General features: G+C 42.1%; 1 protein-coding gene and 1 long non-coding RNA gene across 2 annotated transcripts in view; one reads left to right on the forward strand and one right to left on the reverse strand.

Moving 5' to 3' along the window:
- The window catches only part of LOC140725968 (uncharacterized), a 36,937-nt gene extending 25,055 nt beyond the window's left edge, over nucleotides 1–11,882 (reverse strand). Inside the window, exon 1 of the long non-coding RNA XR_012098550.1 lies at nucleotides 11,826–11,882. This is a non-coding gene — a long non-coding RNA (uncharacterized lncRNA). The remainder of the gene's footprint in view (nucleotides 1–11,825) is intronic.
- Nucleotides 11,883–11,989: 107 nt separating this feature from the next.
- rxfp2b (relaxin family peptide receptor 2b) overlaps nucleotides 11,990–18,820 on the forward strand; it is a 102,502-nt gene continuing 95,671 nt past the window's right edge. The window contains exon 1 of the mRNA XM_073043859.1: nucleotides 11,990–12,104. Within this exon, the coding sequence (XP_072899960.1) occupies nucleotides 12,014–12,104 (91 nt within the window). The 5' untranslated portion in view covers nucleotides 11,990–12,013. The remainder of the gene's footprint in view (nucleotides 12,105–18,820) is intronic.

The raw sequence follows: 18,820 nt of genomic DNA on the forward strand, positions 1-18,820 counted from the left end.
ATTCATGTGCAGCATCTTGTCAAAGGCCTTCTGAACATCCAAGTAAACACTGCCCACTGACTCTCCTTTGTCTATCCTGCTTGTTATTTCCTCAAAGAATTTCAACAAGTTTGTCAGGCAAGATTTCCCCTTAAGTACACCATGCTGACTTTAGCCCATTTCATCATCTGTTTCCAAGTATCCCAAATCCTCATCCTTAATAATGGACTCCAACATCTTCCTAACCACAGAAATAAGGCTAACTGGTCTATAATCTTCTTTCTTCTGCCTCCCTCCCTTCTTAAAGAGTGGGGTGACATTTTCAAATTTCCCATCCTCTGAAATCTAGTGATTCTTGAAAGATAATTATGAATGCTTCCAAAATCTCTTCAGCTACCTCTTTCAGAATCCTGGGGTCTAGTCCATCTGATCCAGGTGATTTATGTACTTTCAGACTTTTCAACTTCCCAAGCACCTTCTCCTGAGTTATAGCAGAAAAAACTCACTTTTGCTCCCAGAGACTCTTGAATTTCTAGCATACTGCTGGAGTCTTCCACAGTGAAACCTGACACAAAATACTTAATGAGTTCATCTGCCATTTCTTTGTGCCCCATTATTACCTCTCTAGCATCATTTTCTAGTGATCCAATATCAACTCTTGCTTCTCTTTTATGCTTTATATATCTGAAAAAAAACTTCTGGTATCTTCTTTGATATTGGCTTGCTTAACTTCATCTTCCATCTTTTCTCTCCTTATGCTTTTTTAGTTACCTCCTGTTGGTTTTTTAAATGTTCCCAATTCTCTAACTCCCCATTAATTTTTGCTATATTATATGCACCCCATTTTCCTTTTGTATGGTCTTTGGTTTCCTTTGTCAGCCACAGTTTCATCATCCTCCCTTCAGAATGTCCTGGGCCTTCCAAATTGCCCCCAGAAACTCCAGCTATTGCTATTCTACTATCATTCCTGCTAGTGTCCCCTTTCAATCAACTTCAGCCAGCTTCTCTCTCATACCTCAGTAATTCCTTTTACTCCACTGTAATACTGATACATTTGACTTTATTTTCTCCCTCTCAAACTGCAGGGTGAATTCTATCACATTATGATCACTGTTTCCTAAAGGTTCCTTTACCTTAAGCTCTCTAATCAAAGCTGGTTCATTATAAAACACCCAGTCCAGAATTTCCTTTCCCCTAGTGGGTTCAACCACACACTGCTCCATTAAGCCATCTCTTAGGCATTCTACAAGTTCTGTCTTGGGTTGCAGCACCAAGACTGATTTTCCCAGTCTACCTGCTTATTGAAATTCATAACATTACTCTTTTTACATGCCATTTCTATCTCCCATTCTAATTTGTATCATATAACAATTACAGCACGGAAACAGGCCATCTCGGCCCTTCTAGTCCATCCTGACGCTTACACTCACCTAGTCCCTCTGGCCCGCACTCAGCCCATAACCCTCCATTCCTTCCCTGTCCATATACCTATCCAATTTTACTTTAAGTGACAATACTGAACCTGCCTCTACCATTTCTACTGGAAGCTCATTCCACACAGCTACCACACTCTGAGTAAAGAAATTTCCCCTCGTGTTACCCTTAAACTTTTGCCACCTAACTCTCAAATCATGTCCTCTTGTTTGAATCTCCCCTACTCTCAATGGAAAAAGCCTATCCACGTCAACTCGATCTATCCCCCTCATTATGTTAAATACCTCTATCAAGTCCCCCCTCAACCTTCTACGCTCCAAAGAATAAAGACCTAACTTGTTCAACCTTTCTCTGTAACTTAGGTGCTGAAACCCAGGTAACATTCTAGTAAATCTTCTCTGTACTCTCTCTATTTTGTTGATACCTTTCCTATAATTTGGTGACCAGAACTGTACACTATACTCCAAATTCGGCCTTACCAAAGACTTGTACAATTTTAACATTACATCCCAACTCCTATACTCAATGCTCTGATTTATAAAGGCCAGCATACCAAAAGCTTTCTTCACCACCCTATCCAGGGATGAGATTCCACCTTCAGGGAACTATGCACCATTATTCCTAGATCACTCTGTTCTACTGCATTCTTCAATGCCCTACCATTTACCATGTATGACCTATTTGGATTATTCCTACCAAAATGTAGCACCTCACACTTATCAGCATTAAACTCCATCTGCCATCGTTCAGCCCACTCTTCTAACTGGCCTAAATCTCTCTGCAAGCTTTGAAAACCTACTTTATTATCCACAACGCCACCTACCTTAGTATCATCTGCATACTTACTAATCCAATTTACCACCCGATCACCCAGATCATTAATATATATGACAAACAACATTGGACCCTATACAGATCCCTGAGGCACACCACTAGTCACCGGCCTCCAACCTGACAAACAGTTATCCACCACTACTCTCTGGCATCTCCCATCCAGCCACTGTTGAATCCATTTTACTACTTCAATATTAATACCTAACAATTGAACCTTCCTAACTAACCTTCTGTGCAGAACCTTGTCAAAGGCCTTACTGAAGTCCATATAGACAACATCCACTGCTTTACCCTCATCGACTTTCCTCGTAATCTCTTCAAAAAATTCAATAAGATTTGTCAAACATGACCTTCCACGACAAATCCATGCTGACTACTCCTAATCAGACCCTGTCTATCCAGATAATAATATGTACCATCTCTAAGAACACTTTCCATTAATTTACCTACCACTGACGTCAAACTGACGGGCCTATAATTGCTAGGTTTACTCTTAGAACCCTTTTTAAACGATGGAACCACATGAGCAATACGCCAATCCTCTGGCACCATCCCCGTTTCTAATGACATTTGAAATGTTTCTGTCAGAACCCCTGCTATTTCTACACTAACTTCTCTCAAGGTCCTAGGGAATATCCTATCAGGACCCAGAGATTTATCCACTTTTATATTTCTTAAAAGTGCTAGTACTTCCTCCTCTTTAATTGTCATAGTTTCCATAACTTCCCTACTTGTTTCCCTTACTTTACACAATAAAATACCCTTCTCCTTAGTGAATACCGAAGAAAAGAAATTGTTCAAAATCTCCCCCATCTCTTTTGGCTCCACACATAGCTGTCCATTCTGATTCTCTAAGGGACCAATTTTATCCCTCACTATCCTTTTGCTATTAATATAACTGTAGAAACCCTTCGGATTTATTTTCACCTTACTTGCTAAAGCAACCTCATATCTTCTTTTAGCTTTTCTAATTTCTTTCTTAAGATTCTTTTTACATTTATATTCCTCGAGCACCTCATTTACTGTATGCTGCCTATATTTATTATAGATCTCCCTCTTTATCCGAACCAAGTTTCCAATATCCCTTGAAAACCATGGTGCTCTCAAACTTTTAACCTTTCCTTTCAACCTAACAACCTACCTCCCTCCGACCTCCTGGCTGCTATTCTGAGGCCAGAACATAACTCCCATACATGGACTCACTTTCAAGGACTGTTCATCTCATGTTGTTGATATTTATTGCTTATTAGTTTGTTTATTTATTTTTCTTTTGTATTTACATAGTTTGTTGCCTTTTGCACATTGGTTGTTTTTATCATCCTGTTAGGAGCAGTCTTTCATTGATTCTATTGTGTTTCTTGGATTTACCGAGTATGCTGGCAAGAAAATGAATCTCAAGGTTATATATGGTGACATATATGTATGTACTTTGATAACAAATTTACCTTGAACTTTGAATTTGATTTGGGTCTTTTTATCCTTGCAGTTCCTTAACTCTACAAGGATTCTACATTTTCTGATCCTATGTCACCATTTTCTGTTACGTACCCGTAACAGTTTAAATGAACCAGCAGCAATAGACAATGCCTGGAGTCTGGTTTTGACGTTAAAATCACTATCTTTATTAGTATCTACTTAACATAGCAACTTAAACAAGAACAATCAAAAGTTAACAGTGTTATGAATATACATATGTATAAATATAACTTCCAAACTATTGAGCTTGGGGGTGGGGGGGGGGGGCACCAGGCTTAAAATCTTGGAATGGTAAGGTATGAAAGTTCAGTTCATCCACGCATTAAATGATAGAACCATAGAACACTATGGCACTGTACAGGCCCTTCAGCCTCCCATGTTGTGCCGACCCATAAAATCCTTAAAAAAAGTACTAAACCCACACTACCCCATAACCCTCCATTTTTCTTTCATCCATGTGCCTGTCCAAAAAACTCTTAAATACCCCTAATGTTTTAGCCTCCACCACCATCCCTGGCAAGTCATTCCAGGCACTCACAACTCTCTGTGTAAAAAAACTTACCCCGATGTCTTCCCTAAACTTCCCTCCCTTAATTTTGTACCTATGCCCTCTGGTGTTTGCTATTGGTGCCCTGGGAAACAGGTACTGACTATCCACCTTATCTATGCTTCTCATAATCTTGTAGACCTCTATCAAGTCCTCTCTCATTCTTCTACGCTCCAGAAAGAAAAGTCCCAGCTCTGCTAACTTTGCTTCATATGACTTGTTCTCCAAACCAGGCAACATCCTGGTAAATCTCCTCTGCCCCCTCTCCAGAACTTACACATCCTTCCTATAATGAGGTGACCGGAATTGAACACAATACTCTGTGCGGTCTCACCAGAAATTTGTAGAGTTGCAACATGATCTCTCTACGCTTGAACTCAATCCCCTGTTAATGAAGCCTAGCATCTCATAGGCCTTCTTAACTACCCTATCAACCTGCGCAGCAACCTTGAGGAATGTATGGATTTGAACCCCAAGGTCCCTTTGTTCATCCACAATCTTAAGTAACTGACCATTAATTCTGTACTCAGTCTTCTGGTTTGTCCTTCCAAAATGCATCACCTCACACTTATCCGGATTGAACTCCATCTGCCATTTTTCTGCCCAACTCTGCATCCTGTCTATATCCTCTTGTAACCTTCGACCACCTACAGTTACAATCACAACTCCTCCAATCTTTGTGTAATCCGCAAACTTACTCACCCATCCTTCCGCCTCTACATCCAGGTCATTTATAAAAATCACAAATAGCAGGGGTCCCAGGACAGATCCCTGCGGCACTCCACTAGTCACCGACCTCCAGGCAAAATACTTTCCTTCCACAACTACCCTCTGCTTTCTTCCTTTCAGCCAATTTTTTATCCAAACAGCCAAGGTTCCACTTATCCCATGCCTCGTGACTTTCTGGATGAGTCTCTCATGAGGGACCTTGTCAAATGCTTTGCTAAAGTCCATGAGAACCACATCCACTGCCCTACCCTCATCAATTTCTTTAGTTACCTCTTCAAAAAACTCGATCAGGCTTGTGAGGCACGATCTTCCCTTCACAAAGCCATGTTGACTATCCATGAGTAGACTGTACTTCTCCAAATGCTCGTTGATCCTATCCTTAAGAATCCTTTCCAGTAGTGTGCATATCTTCAACGTAAGACTCACCAGTCTATAGCTCCCAGGTTTCTCCCTATTACCTTTTTTAAACAAGGGAACTACATTTGCCATTCTCCAGTCCTCCGGCACTTCCCCTGCAGCCAAAGAGGATTCAAAGATCATAGCTAATGCTCTTGCGATCTCTTCTCTCAATTCCCACAACAACCTGGGGTGTATCATATCTAGCCCTGGGGATTTATCAATCTTAATGTTTTTAAGAAGATCCAGCACTTCTTCTTCCTTAATCTCCACATTGTCCAGCACACAGGTCTGCTCTACTTCGACCTCATCCTGATCAAGATCCTTTTCATTTGTGAATACTGAAGCAAAGTATTCATTTAGGACCTCCCCAACCTCCTCTGCCTCCATGCACATGTTGCCCTCTTTATCCTTTAACAGTCCCACCTTCGTTCTCGTCATCCTCCTATTCTTCACATACGCACAGAATGCCTTGGGGTTCTCCTTAATTCTACATGCCAAGGCCCTCTCATGCCCCCATCGAGCTCTCCTAAGTCTTTTCTTTAGTTCCTTCCTGGCTACCCTATATTTCTCATAAGCCTCTCCTGCTTCCTGCTTCTTATATCTAACATATGCTTCCTTTTTCCTCTTGACGAGTTGCCTCACATGTTTCGTCAGCCACAGTTCCCTATTCCTACCATTTTTTCCTTGCCTCAGTGGGACAAACCTACCCTGAACCCAATTCAAGTGATCCCTAAACTTCTCCCACATTACTTCTGTGCTTTCTCCTTTGAACATCTGTTTCCAATTTACTCTCGCTAGTTCCTGCGTCATCCCTTCAAAGTTAGCCCTTCCTCAGTTAAGCACTTTACCATTTTGTCTAATTTTATCCCTTTCCATAGCTATGCTGAAGCTAAGGGAGTTGTGGTCACTCTCACCAAAATGCTCCCCTACCAAGAGGTCTGTCACCTGACCAGGTTCATTACCCAGAACTAGATCCAGTATAGCCTCTCTTCTCGTCGGCTGGTCCACATACTGTGTCAGGAATCCTTCTTGAACACACCTGACAAGTTCAGCCCCATCTATCCCCCTTGCACTCAGGAGGTGCCAGTCGATATGAGGGAAGTTGAAATCACCCATAAGTACTACTCTGTATTTCCTGCACCATTCTAAAATCTGCCTGCTTATCTGCTCCTCGGTGTCCCGAGGGCTATTTGGGGGCCTATAGACTACTCTCAGCACAGTGATTGATCCCTTCCCACTTCTGACCTCCACCCAGACTGACTCCGTGGACACTCCTTCTGCAGCGTCCTCCCTTTCTATAACTGTGATACTATCCCTGACCAGCAATGTCACTCCCCCCTTTTCTACCCCCATCCTATTCCTTTTAAAACACCTGAACCCTGGGACCTGCATCATCCAATCCTGCCCTTCCTCCAACCAAGTTTCAGTAACGGCCACAACATCATAGTTCCACATACTAATCCATGCTCTAAGCCATATGTGTCAAACACAAGGCCCGCGGGCCATATCCGGCCCGGCGTACAATTATATCCGGCCCGCGAGATCATTTTAGATAGATCTATTATTTTAATTATTAATGGTCCGGCGATATGAAGCGCTGATAACACACAAACTACAGATCCCATAATGCAGCGCAACAGCTGCCGATAGGCTACCTGGGAACATTCCCGCGTCAAGCGTCTGTTGCTGTATACAACGCTATTCTGAAGTCAAAGCTAACCCCTAACAATGGCTGAGTGAGAAGCTTTTCTCAGTGATGAAGATTAACAAAACATCACACAGGAGTCGTCTCACTGATGAACACCTGCAGTCCATCCTGAGAATCTCCACAACACAGAACCTTACACCAAACCTAAACGAACTTATTGCCAAGAAAAGATGCCAAGCATCCAGCTCTGACAAAACAGCATAAGAGCAAAGAAAACTGAGTGTTTTGATTTGTTGTTGTTTTAACTTGTGCTGAAAAGCACAAATTTTATTTATATTTTCAGGGTTTTTTTGCAGCATGCTCATATTTCTAACTTGTATAATACTGACAGGAGATATTTTTATGGAGAGCAAAATATTTAAGTTATTTAAAGTTTTAGTTTATTTTTTCTGGAATAATATTCCTGTCTGTTTTTATTCATATTTATGTTCAAAAAATGTTTAGTTTTAGTGTGTTCAATAAATGTTTATCCTGTTCGGCCCGTGACCTAAAGTGTGCTTTGAGTTTTGGCCCCATGTGCAATTGAGTTCGACACCTCTGCTCTAAGTTCATCCTCCTTGTTCCTAATACTCCTGGCATTGAAATAGACACATTTCAACTGCTTTAACTGGCTACAATTATGTTCTGTCCCCTGCCTGTCCTTCCTCATCAACTCAGAACTCTTAGCATCATGCCCTTGTCCTTCTACCTTAATCCCTGTACTCACATTCTGATTCCCACCCCCCTGCCAAACCAGTTTAAACCCTCCCCAACAGCTCTATCAAACCTGCCCGCCAGGATATTGGTCTCCCTGGGATTCAGGTGGAACCTGTCCTTTTTGTACAGGTCACACCCACCCCAAAAGAGGTCCCAATGATCCAGAAATCTGAATCCCTGCCCCCTGCTCCAATCCCTCAGCCATGCATTTATCCTCCACCTCATTCTATTCCTATTCTCACTGTCGCGTGACACGTAGTAATCCCAAGATTACTACCTTTGAGGTCCTGCTTTTCAACTTCCTTCCTAACTCCCTGTACTCTTCTTTCAGGACCTCTTCCCTTTTCCTGCCTATGATGTGAGAGAGATATTTGTAATCTAAGGTGAATGCCGAGAGAGGGCATTTATGTCATATTCCACAGGTTCAATGGTGGTAACACAGGATAACAATTGCCATAGGTTTTATCCATCGTCGTTCCAAATCCACTTACGAATTATCACCAATAGTAGCTTATCACAGGGGTAACATCTTCAAAGGGACCTACCACCCAGGCAAGGGTTATTACATAGGTAGATTCCACAAGGTTGCCCCAATCACATTACGTGATAGCCACTTATTGATGTGCTGGGTCGATGCTCAAACCACCCTTGTGGGCACTCGAAAGTTCCAACCAGTGACCCCTTAGTCACTGGCTTCCTTCCCTTGCCCAATTCCAACTGCGACTGACTGTGTGTGTGTGTGTCCTTGCTTAAATCAAAACAAGCTGCAGAGTCAAATAGTTCTCTCTCTCTCTCTCTCTCTCTCTCTCTCTCCCTCTCCCTCTCCCTCCCTCTCTCTCTCAGAATTAAGCAGGAGCCGAGAAAGCCAGCAGCTGACATCTTAAAATGACAGTCCATGGCAAGATAAACCTAGGGGTTCATCACAGGACTTGATTTCATTTTTTACCAAAGGAGCCACTCCACCCCCTCTGCCTACCTGCCTGTCCTTTCGATACAACGTGTTGTTGAATGTTAAGCTCCCAACTATGATCTTCCTTCATCCACAATTCAGTGATATCCACAATGTCGTGCCTGCCAATCTCTGTCATCTACCTTATTCCTTATATTGCATGCATTCAAGTATAACACCTTCAGTCCTGTATTCATCACCTTTTTTGATTTTGGCCCCCTGTTTCACTGTAACTCATCTCATTGACTGCAATTTTGCCCTATTATCTGCCTGTCCTTCCTTACAGTTTCACTACGCACTGCATCTGCCCAATCCTCAACCCTATTATTCTGGCTCCCAAACCCCTGCCAAGTTAGTTTAAAAGCAATGCACCAGCCCTATCAAACTCTCCTGCAAGGATATTGCTCCTGCCTACGTTCAGATGCAACTTGTCCTTTTTGTACATGTCATACTTTCCCTGCAATATGTTGATTCTTCACCACCTTTGATTCGGCCAACGATAGTGTCATCAGCAAACTTAAATATGGTATTGGAGCTGTGCTTAGCATCACAGTCAAAAGTATAAACTGAGTAGAGAAGGGGCTAAGCACACAGCTTTGTGGTGCTCCTGTACTGATGGTGATTGGGGAGGAGATATTGTTGCCAATCCCAACTGACTGGGGTTTGCAAGTGTGGAAATTGCGGATCCAGTTGCACAAGGTCTTGGAACTTGTTGATTTGTTTTAAGGGGATAATAGTGTTGAACTCTGGGCTGAACAGCGCATTTATATAGGGCTATTCATGACGCCAGGATATCCCAATGTAGCATGGTAGTGCAGCGGTTATCACAATTGCTCTACAGTGCCAGTGATCACTGAACAGTTCAATTTCCACTGCCATCTGTAAAGAGTTTGTGCGTTCTCTGCATGATCTGGGTGCCCTGGTTTCCTCCCACCTTCCAAAGATGTACGGTTTAGGGTTATTAAGATGTGGGCAAGCTATGTTGTCACCAGAAGCATGGTGACACTTGTGGGTTGACCCCAGTATACTTGCTGATTTGATTTGAAACAAGACGTTGCATTGTATTTTTTGACATTTTGATGTACCTGTAACAAATAAAGCTAACCTTTAAGTTCACGAATTGCTTTAGAATATAGGGAACACAAAAGGTACAAAAGCATTACAAAACCCCACTGAGAGCATGCAATGGTGACTAGAACTTTATTTTTTTTTTAAATGGCCTTAATTGAAGGAAAATGCAAACCACAATATTGGGAGCACTGCCTGCTCTCAAAAATGATCATTCAGGATCCTTCACGTCTGTCTGAGGAAGTGGGCAAGCTCTCATGTTAATGTGTGATCCAAAAGAATTCGCCTAACAATGCACACTACCTCGGTCCCACCTCAGAGCAAGAGTCTGGAATTTTGTGCTCTAGTTTCCAGAATTGGCATTGAACCTGCAAGCTCCTGATTGAGATATTGAAGCACGAATGAAAGGAACTAAGGGATGGCTAAAAATGTGCAGGGGCAACGCACAGAGTTCCAACCAAGAAGAAAAAAAGAGTTGTTTTGGCCACATCCTCAGAAAATCTCAAAATGTCATCGGAAGGTTATTAAAAAGTTTTGAAGGGAGAAATCCAGGCAGTCCAAAACAGAACTTGAGATGGAATCGAGGATGCAGGAGAGAGCAGGACCTGTTCAATATAAAAATAAATTGTTTAAAGGAGAAATACAGCTAAGGTCAGTATCCCACGAGGTGTAATAACATTGGCTAGTAATTATACTTATATTGGAATTTTGGAAAGTTTTTAAATGAGTGAGCGTAATAGCATTGGTAACAAAATGGTCCCATGTAATTAGTGCTCAGAGTGGTGGGATAGGAGTTGAGGATATTTCTGAATGATAGTTCAGTGGGTCAATCCTCAGCATTCGCAGCAGAGCTGCAATGAATGAAGGGTCTGACTATTTCCCTGTATTATTCCTGTTGAACAATACCAGAGTCAAAGAGCTGACTTTGCAAATGAGAACACAAGACATAGGATTCAATTAGGCCATTTGGCCCATCATCTTCTCAGAACCACTCTGCTGTTTGAGCTCACAAAGGCCTTGTCTTTGCTGGTCCCTTGGTATTCAGGATGACTTGCTTCCACTCAGTTCTTTGAGTTTTTGGTGTGACCTCAGAGGTACTTGACTACCACAAATCGGAAGCAGATTCCTGACCAGATGGACTGTTGTGAAGTTCACTCCTTCCACTCTTTCAGAGCTCTTCATGTTCTTCTCCAAAGCCACGCCACTTCTCCACTTTGAGCTTTCATTGCCCCATCGCCTTTATTTTTCTTCTTAATGTCCTTGTCCTTGTAATGTCACACTGTGACAGAGCTGGGAAATAACGTGCCGGTTTCAGGAGTCCTCTCATAGGTCTGCGATATCAGAGTGTATAATGGAGCCGAGTAGCTAGAGGGCTTTATGAAAGGAACAGCTTGCGCCCTGTATCATTTTGGAGTTCTGAGAAGGAAAATCTTGCCGTGATATAGCTTCTTAACTAAATTGAAAGAACTTGCCTCATCTCAAGTCTACCTTTCAAGACACAGGAGAAAGTCAGTCGGGGACATGTATCACTGCACAATAAGGCTTATTACAGAATCCTCGTTCACTATCACCGGGAATTTTCCGCAGCTAATTAGAGTGACTGGTGTGAATACATATCTGCGACTCAAAATTTAATCCGACACCATATTTGGGTTAAAAAAAAGATGCGTTTCATGATGATGATATAATATTGAGTCATTTGTAGATGCGCGCCATATCTAAAACAAAGTGTTTAAATGCACATTGCGGATTAATAATTGAGACTGCACGCAAATCTACGACTCTTCAATCAATTGCTCAGCGTTTCCCGAGTTTGAATTTGCTGCAGCTGTTCGGTCGCAGGTTTATGAGCATCTATTATGAACACTACTAGCGCCTATCAGCACAAGTTTTCTCCAGTCTCCAAGTACCGGACCGCCGTTGTTTTTGGTGCCAGAGATTAAACGGTCACTCCCTGTCCCCCTCGCCCCATTTCACAACGAGAGTACACCCCAACTATTTCTGACCTCCAAGTAGTTTCCAATGGGTAGTTCTTTTTGCAGCTGGTTAGGTCACCTGCGTCGTCTATAATAAACGATGTTATAGCTCCGTATTACGCGGCATCTCAGCGGCTTCTGCCGACTCCGGAGCAAGCGCCTGCGCAGAGTCGAGCTCCCGCTTCATTAGCACAACCGGGAGATGTGAAGTGGAGAGCATGCGAAGCCCGCCGAGTCTCTCCCCGCTCTTGGCTCATGCCCGCACCGCGATGATACTGCCGTGCCTGTTAGTGCTCGGGAAACTGAACGGTGAGACTTTCCCGCGTTTTGCGATTGATTTACATTACCAATGTGGTCTGTTGTTTTCCGTGTTAATTTTTAAATAACTGGCAAGTGGGACCATTTTGTTCAAATACATCAGGGATAGCCCAGCGTGAAAGCCGCAATAGTAGTATGGCGTGATAGACTTAAAAAAAAATTAAGATGGCTAAGCCACGTAGAAAACGCGCTTTGTCCTTCGCAAAAGGCTGTAGTGACGAGACCTGGGGTTTGGTTGGAAGGAAAAACAGCGGCGGTATTGGGCCCACAGTGGTTATGTTATCCGATCAGAATTAGTTTTGGAACAGACAACACATCTGATAAGGACAGATTATGCAGAGGATCGCACGAACTGTAGCGTCGGTTTAAGATGTGGGGAAGGGTGGGTTTAAGTGATAGACATCTGTGTGCGATGTGGTGCTTAATTTTGAAAATGAAAGTGTTGCTTAATAGCCAAACGATCAGGTGCAAGTATGTTTATTTACCGGAGTAAATGTTTATATAAACCCAAATCAGTCAACTTTTAGTTATTTTCCCAAGTTACTTTAAGTTTCACCGTGGCGTTCTCCCACCACTCCAATTCAACAGTGTCAATCGAGATTGCTAAAGATGAATGAATTTTAATTGACTTTTTCATCAACCGTAGCTAACTGAATGGAAGTGATAACCTTAAACGAATGGTTCCCAGAAGGGGGCAGGGATATCACAATCATTAACTTTTCTTTGATCCTATTAAAAACATGCCATTCGATAGTTTGCTCTGATTATTTGACACGCAGTAGAGGAAACAACCGAACTGCCTTGATTCGATTGTGCTTTGCATTCGACAAAAAACAGTAAATGCAGGTTTGCTTTGGTGAAGATTTTCTTTAAAACTAATGTGGTTCACTCAATGTCCGAAGGTGTGTTCTGCTTTAAATTGAATGTTAAATATTGTGTTGAACATAGTTGGACGGCTGGCCGCAGGAAAGCGACGTTTCATGACCGTTGTTCAGTTAATTTGAAAAAAAAAACTATCTTTGTTATCTTGTAATTTCTACATGTGTTGATCTGGAAAAGCGAGTTGCATATTTTGAGTTAATCCAAGCTGGATATTCCGCTCCCATGATTCCCTGCAACGGATACCTGTCTTTCCTTGTACCTAGAAATCCTGTCAGCACTGATTCCACTCTCTCCCCGTCTTTCTGTTCTCACCTCTCCTTTCAAAACTGCTTCTTGTTTATCATTAGCCTTGTCTAACAATCTGTAGGAATATTTTGAACCTGGCAACGTGACGCGCTCCATGTGTCTCAGGCGAATTGGGATGGCAGCTTTTTTTTGCTTAACATCACTTAAAAGTCACGGCTACTGACTTGTGCGCAACAATCCTGCCACTTGAATATATTGAATCTGTCCTCCCAGAAATTCAAAAGGAGGTACATTTTATTTTCATATTAACCTCAGCGTTAATATTAAAATTGCCTAATCTGCCGACCCTGCCTGGTTTCCTAGCTCTATTGATCCTTGTTTTGTTAACACCTCCGAACCTACAATTGTTAGGTGTCCTAACCGCGATTTGACTTCCATATTAGTGTTTGATTTACAGTGTCTAGGATGGAGTTATATTGGCCCCGTAACCAATTAACAGACCTCAGCTGTACTATGTTGCGACAAAGCAGCAACGAGCTTGCGCCTGGAAGTTCGCCCCACTTCAGTCCTGCTTCCGATGTTACATTTCCACCTTCGGTACGAAATTAAAATCAACAAGATACGCGATGCAGGCATTTTTTAACTGTGACTGTGCAATGTTGACTTTACATTTTTGGCTGCCATTCCTCGATATCCGGTAAGAATTGGGTGTTTTGACGCCTTTCAAACCAGGTTAGTCTCCTCTCCTCCCTGGACCGACTGCCCTGCCGCTAGCGCTGTATCGAAAAACGCTCCTTAGACCATCGTTCCTGTTGTAGTAAACGAGTAAAGAGATGTAAAGTAGAAAGGAAAAACTGGAGTTTTGCTGAAGAACAAACTCCGGTCGGCGATGGTAAACGTGAGGCTAATGGAGAGGGCGAACTTAGCGGAATGTTCGTTTGTCTGACGGCTATGGGGAGGAAAAGAAAAGGTGGGGTCCTGGACTGATTCGAAAACCAGCATGCTTTAAAAAAATAAAATCAAGGTATTTAACTGAGAGGTGGTGAATTCGGGCAAGTGATGGGGGTCGGGAGTTGGAGCCGTTCCGTGGCAGATAGCAGAGATCTGGATGACCCTCAAATTAATGGAGGATGCAAAAGCTGCGGGTGCTCGAGAGAGTAACAGAAGGTGGAATTTTAAAAATGCAGATTCTGGAAATCTGAGATCAAATAAAAGCTGAAAACGTCAAAAAAAAACTCTCAGCTGATTAGGATGCATCAGTGGAAAGAAAAACAGGTACAGTGATCATTAATGGAGAATGTGTGGAGCAGATTAAGACCTACAAGTATCTGGGAGTACAGTTAGACGAGAAGCTAGACTGGACTGCCAACACAGATGCCTTGTGCAGGAAGGCACAGAGTCGACTGTACTTCCTTAGAAGGTTGGCGTCATTCAATGTCTGTAGTGAGATGCTGAAGATGTTCTATAGGTCAGTTGTGGAGAGCGCCCTCTTCTTTGTGGTGGCGTGTTGGGGAGGAAGCATTAAGAAGAGGGACGCCTCACGTCTTAATAAGCTGGTAAGGAAGGCGGGCTCTGTCGTGGGCAAAGTACTGGAGAGTTTAACATCGGTAGCTGAGCGAAGGGCGCTGAGTAGGCTACGGTCAATTATGGATAACTCTGAACATCCTCTACATAGCACCATCCAGAGACAGAGAAGCAGTTTCAGCGACAGGTTACTATCGATGCAATGCTCCTCAGACAGGATGAAGAGGTCAATACTCCCCAATGCCATTAGGCTTTACAATTCTACCGCCAGGACTTAAGAACTTTTTAAAAGCTATTATTAATGCTCTTTGAGAGAGTGATTTAGATGCATATCATATTCTTTACTGAGTTAAATATTGTATGTAATTAGTTTTGCTACAACAAGTGTATGGGACATTGGAAAAAAATTGAATTTCCCCATGGGGATGAATAAAGTATCTATCTATCTATCTATCTGTTTCAATGAAGGATCCCAGACCTGTTTCCCTTAACACGGATGTTATCTGAGCGCTGAATGTTTGCAGTGTGGGGACTAGAATAGGCAGGACATGAATTTGACCAGCGAAGCAGACTGGTGTCATCTTTGCGATGGTGTTGGCCTCCAACTGGTTGCAAAGAGCAGGGTTCCTTTCCCGATTGTTGCCATGGAGAGGCAGTCGGGGATATTGGCAGGAACTCGGCTCAGGATTTGCTCTTCCCACTGTTTCACCGGAAGGACTCTGTCAACACAGTTACTGGATGTCGACTTGCATGCAAAAAAGGATGAAAGCTGAAAGCGTCAAAAAAAAAAAACAACTCTCAGCAGATCAGGATGCATCAGGTGGCGATGGAAGAGGTTTGGTCCCTGAACTAGAGGACACAGTCAGTGATCTTAGACGATATTTTGAGGGCAGTAGATGGGAAGTAAACGTGTCCAATTGTATCACTGGATAACATGTAGTATCATTGGTAACTGTGGGGAGTTGCAGTCGATTCTCTATTACAGGAAGCTAAAGCTAGTGCTACTCTGATGAGAACATGACAGGAGAATGGTGAGTGGAGAAATTGATCAATAAAAGGTGAGGAATATATAAACTTATCACAATCATATGGGATGTCATTAGTGACCTGGCTACTGTGTCAGGACAGAAATTTTATTGGAGAAATCAAGAGATTAGCTTTATTTGCCTCGTGCATTATACATACAGTGAAATGTCTTTCAATAACCAACACAGTCCAAATATGTGCTGGGGGCAGCTCACGAGCATTTCTGCTTCCAGGATAAACCACTGGCCAGCCGCTGAACTACTGTGCATGGGAAGCTACAATACTTTCTGAAGGAAAGGTGTTTAGAAATAAGGCAGTTTTTTTACATAAAGCAGAGAATCATCGCTATGTGCTGGCATAGGGCCCAGGAAGCAGTGTGGTCTTGAGATAAGCAGGTGAAGGAAGGATGGAAGGTAGTGAGCTGGGGAGACAGTGAAGGAAACTAGTGAGAGTTAGGATGAAGGATGTAATCTTTACAGCCTTAATGCTTTTAAAATCTTCTGATGTAACATGCTTAGCTTAGAATCTTTTATCCCTAATACACTGACATTAATATATCAGATAACTTGCTACACTTCCATTGTAGATGGAAGGTTTTTCAAACATGTTTTCAGTTCATCCTGATGTTTTTTTTTTAAGAAAAACAGTGTTTAATCCTGCTGAGCGGCAGGGTGGGGATATGTCTCTACCAAAGGAGGTGTAAGGTCCTCTTTCCCTCCACTAGCCTGCTCTTCATCCTTGAGCAACCCCCCCCCCCCAATCAGTATCACGTGAAGCCATGGGGGCAGATGGTGGATGGTCATATGAGCAGCTGGTGTATATCACAGGTCCTGGTTATACAACCACTGACACCAGGCAGACAATCTCTGAAGAGTATTGATAATGCCTGGGGTCACCCATCCTGTAAGGACACTGCCCAGAAGAAGGCAATGGCAAACCATTTCTGTAGAAAAATTTGCTAAGAATAATCATGGTCTCATGACCATAATTGCCTACATCAAATGACATGGCACATAATGATGAGATCAGATTGCAAATGCTGGAAAACCATTCTGAAACAGAACTGTTGGAATAAAGGCAAGGAAAGTAGGAGAAGGCATATGCTGGGCATATCAGATTGGCCAGTTTCTGTAGTATAAGACACAACATGATTTTCTGTGATGCATCAATATAATTATTCTAAGTAGTACATTGAAATTGTCATTATCTATAAAAGGAAAAGATTATTTTAAAATCAAAGCACCTGGGGAAACTCCACAGGGGAGAAACAAGCAAACTCTGCACTGACAGCAATTAAGATCAGGTTTGAACCCGGGTGTCACAAGCTGAGAGACAACATCACTACCCGATGCAGCATCGTGCTGCCCAGTATTAAACAGCAGTTAAGTGATTTGAGCAAAACAATAGATGACTAAATTGTTTATATTAAAAATTAATAAAATGCTTTAAAATAGTTAAATACATTTACACGCTAAACTAAAGATCCTTGTCATTTAAAATGCTGTATCTGCTCCTGTCCTAACTTTATAGGAAGTCAGCAATTAGACTCCCCAGCAAATCGCTGGGGAGGTCAGTAAGGTTATTTTCTCTTGCTGGGCTCCAGGTAGAATTCGGTGTTTAAGTGAGGCTGAGAATCCACCAGGGTAACCTACCGGCAAATGTGAGACTTTTGTGAATGCATACTTGCTAACATTTATGACAGTAAATGCCTGCAATTTCCTGTGAAACTGAAGGAAAAGTAGGATTTTTAAAATAAAAAAAGTCTAACTACTTCTGTTTAGAAATATTTATGTCCAAGTACCTATATAAGGATAACTTTCAAATTGATTCAGTCTAAGCTGACTTCTGAGCATATTATTTTTGTCCCTCAATTCAGAAATACTGGATTGAAATATTCAAGTGCTTTGAAAGGAAATTAATTCTTTCTGATAAGCTATTTTTGACTTTACAAATAATGAGCTAATCGGATGCACCCAAGGATATCAGTTTATGTTCAATTAAGTTCCTAAGCAAATATATGAGCTTAGCTCATATTTCTTTGCCAGTTCTTTGTTAATTTCATTGTTTTGGTATTACTTCCTATATTCTGTATCATCCCAGTGTAATTTTACAGCCAATCAAACTTTCCTGAACTTCCTGCTGATTCCATTATACTCCCTGTTTGATCCTGCTGCTTTTTATTTCAGTCCTTCTGAGTTACTAATTATTCATTTCAGGACTTACTTTCCCAAGCAATAAGCAAAGCTGTGGAAAATAAACTGGTTCTTTCAGATAATCAAATCATTAACTATACAACCTAAATATACATGAACAGACTTGTGTTACGAACCCCGTAACTGGGTCACTTACCAGCAAAGATAGAGAGGTCCATTGAAGTCTGATGGTACTATTTTTAACAGTATTTATTGGTAAAAATACACAAAAATAATATCAATGCAAACATACAGATAATATACGTTGTCAATACTAACTCTAAAAGTGCGGGTATAATAATAATCAATAAGAAATAAGCTCTATCGTTGTCTAGGGGATAATGTATTGTCCGATGGAAATATAAAAGTCATTCAGCTCATGCAGGCTGCAGCCTTTGGTTGGAGTCAAGAGAGAGATTTTTGAAACTTGCCAGCTTTTCCTTTTTATGATGTCGATCCTTCGAAATTTCGTTGGTGTCCTTTTCTTTAGCTAAGCCGTCTTCTGAGGTAAGGACCCAATCCTGGCAACGGGAAAGGACGCACGTGGGCCCCCCACCGGCTGTCGCTATTAAACGCTGTCACAGGATTTCTAGCGTTTCTCCTGGTGCGTCTGAAGGGGTTGTTCCCCAGACCCTCTTTTATCCTTACTCATGGAGTCTCAGATGTCAGTCAGGTTGGGATAATGCAATCCCTCAACCAGCCCACTCTGGTCATTCCCTGAGGGCTTCAATGAATAGTACAGTACTCAATACACAATTCGGTCTCCAAGAGACAATGGCCGTTATCCGTGGCTTTGTCTTGCTGAGGGGCCAGGACATTCCAAAACCTTGAGGATTC

The sequence above is a fragment of the Hemitrygon akajei genome, chromosome 4, assembly GCF_048418815.1.
Source record: "Hemitrygon akajei chromosome 4, sHemAka1.3, whole genome shotgun sequence".
NCBI classification, from domain to species: Eukaryota; Metazoa; Chordata; class Chondrichthyes; order Myliobatiformes; family Dasyatidae; genus Hemitrygon; species Hemitrygon akajei.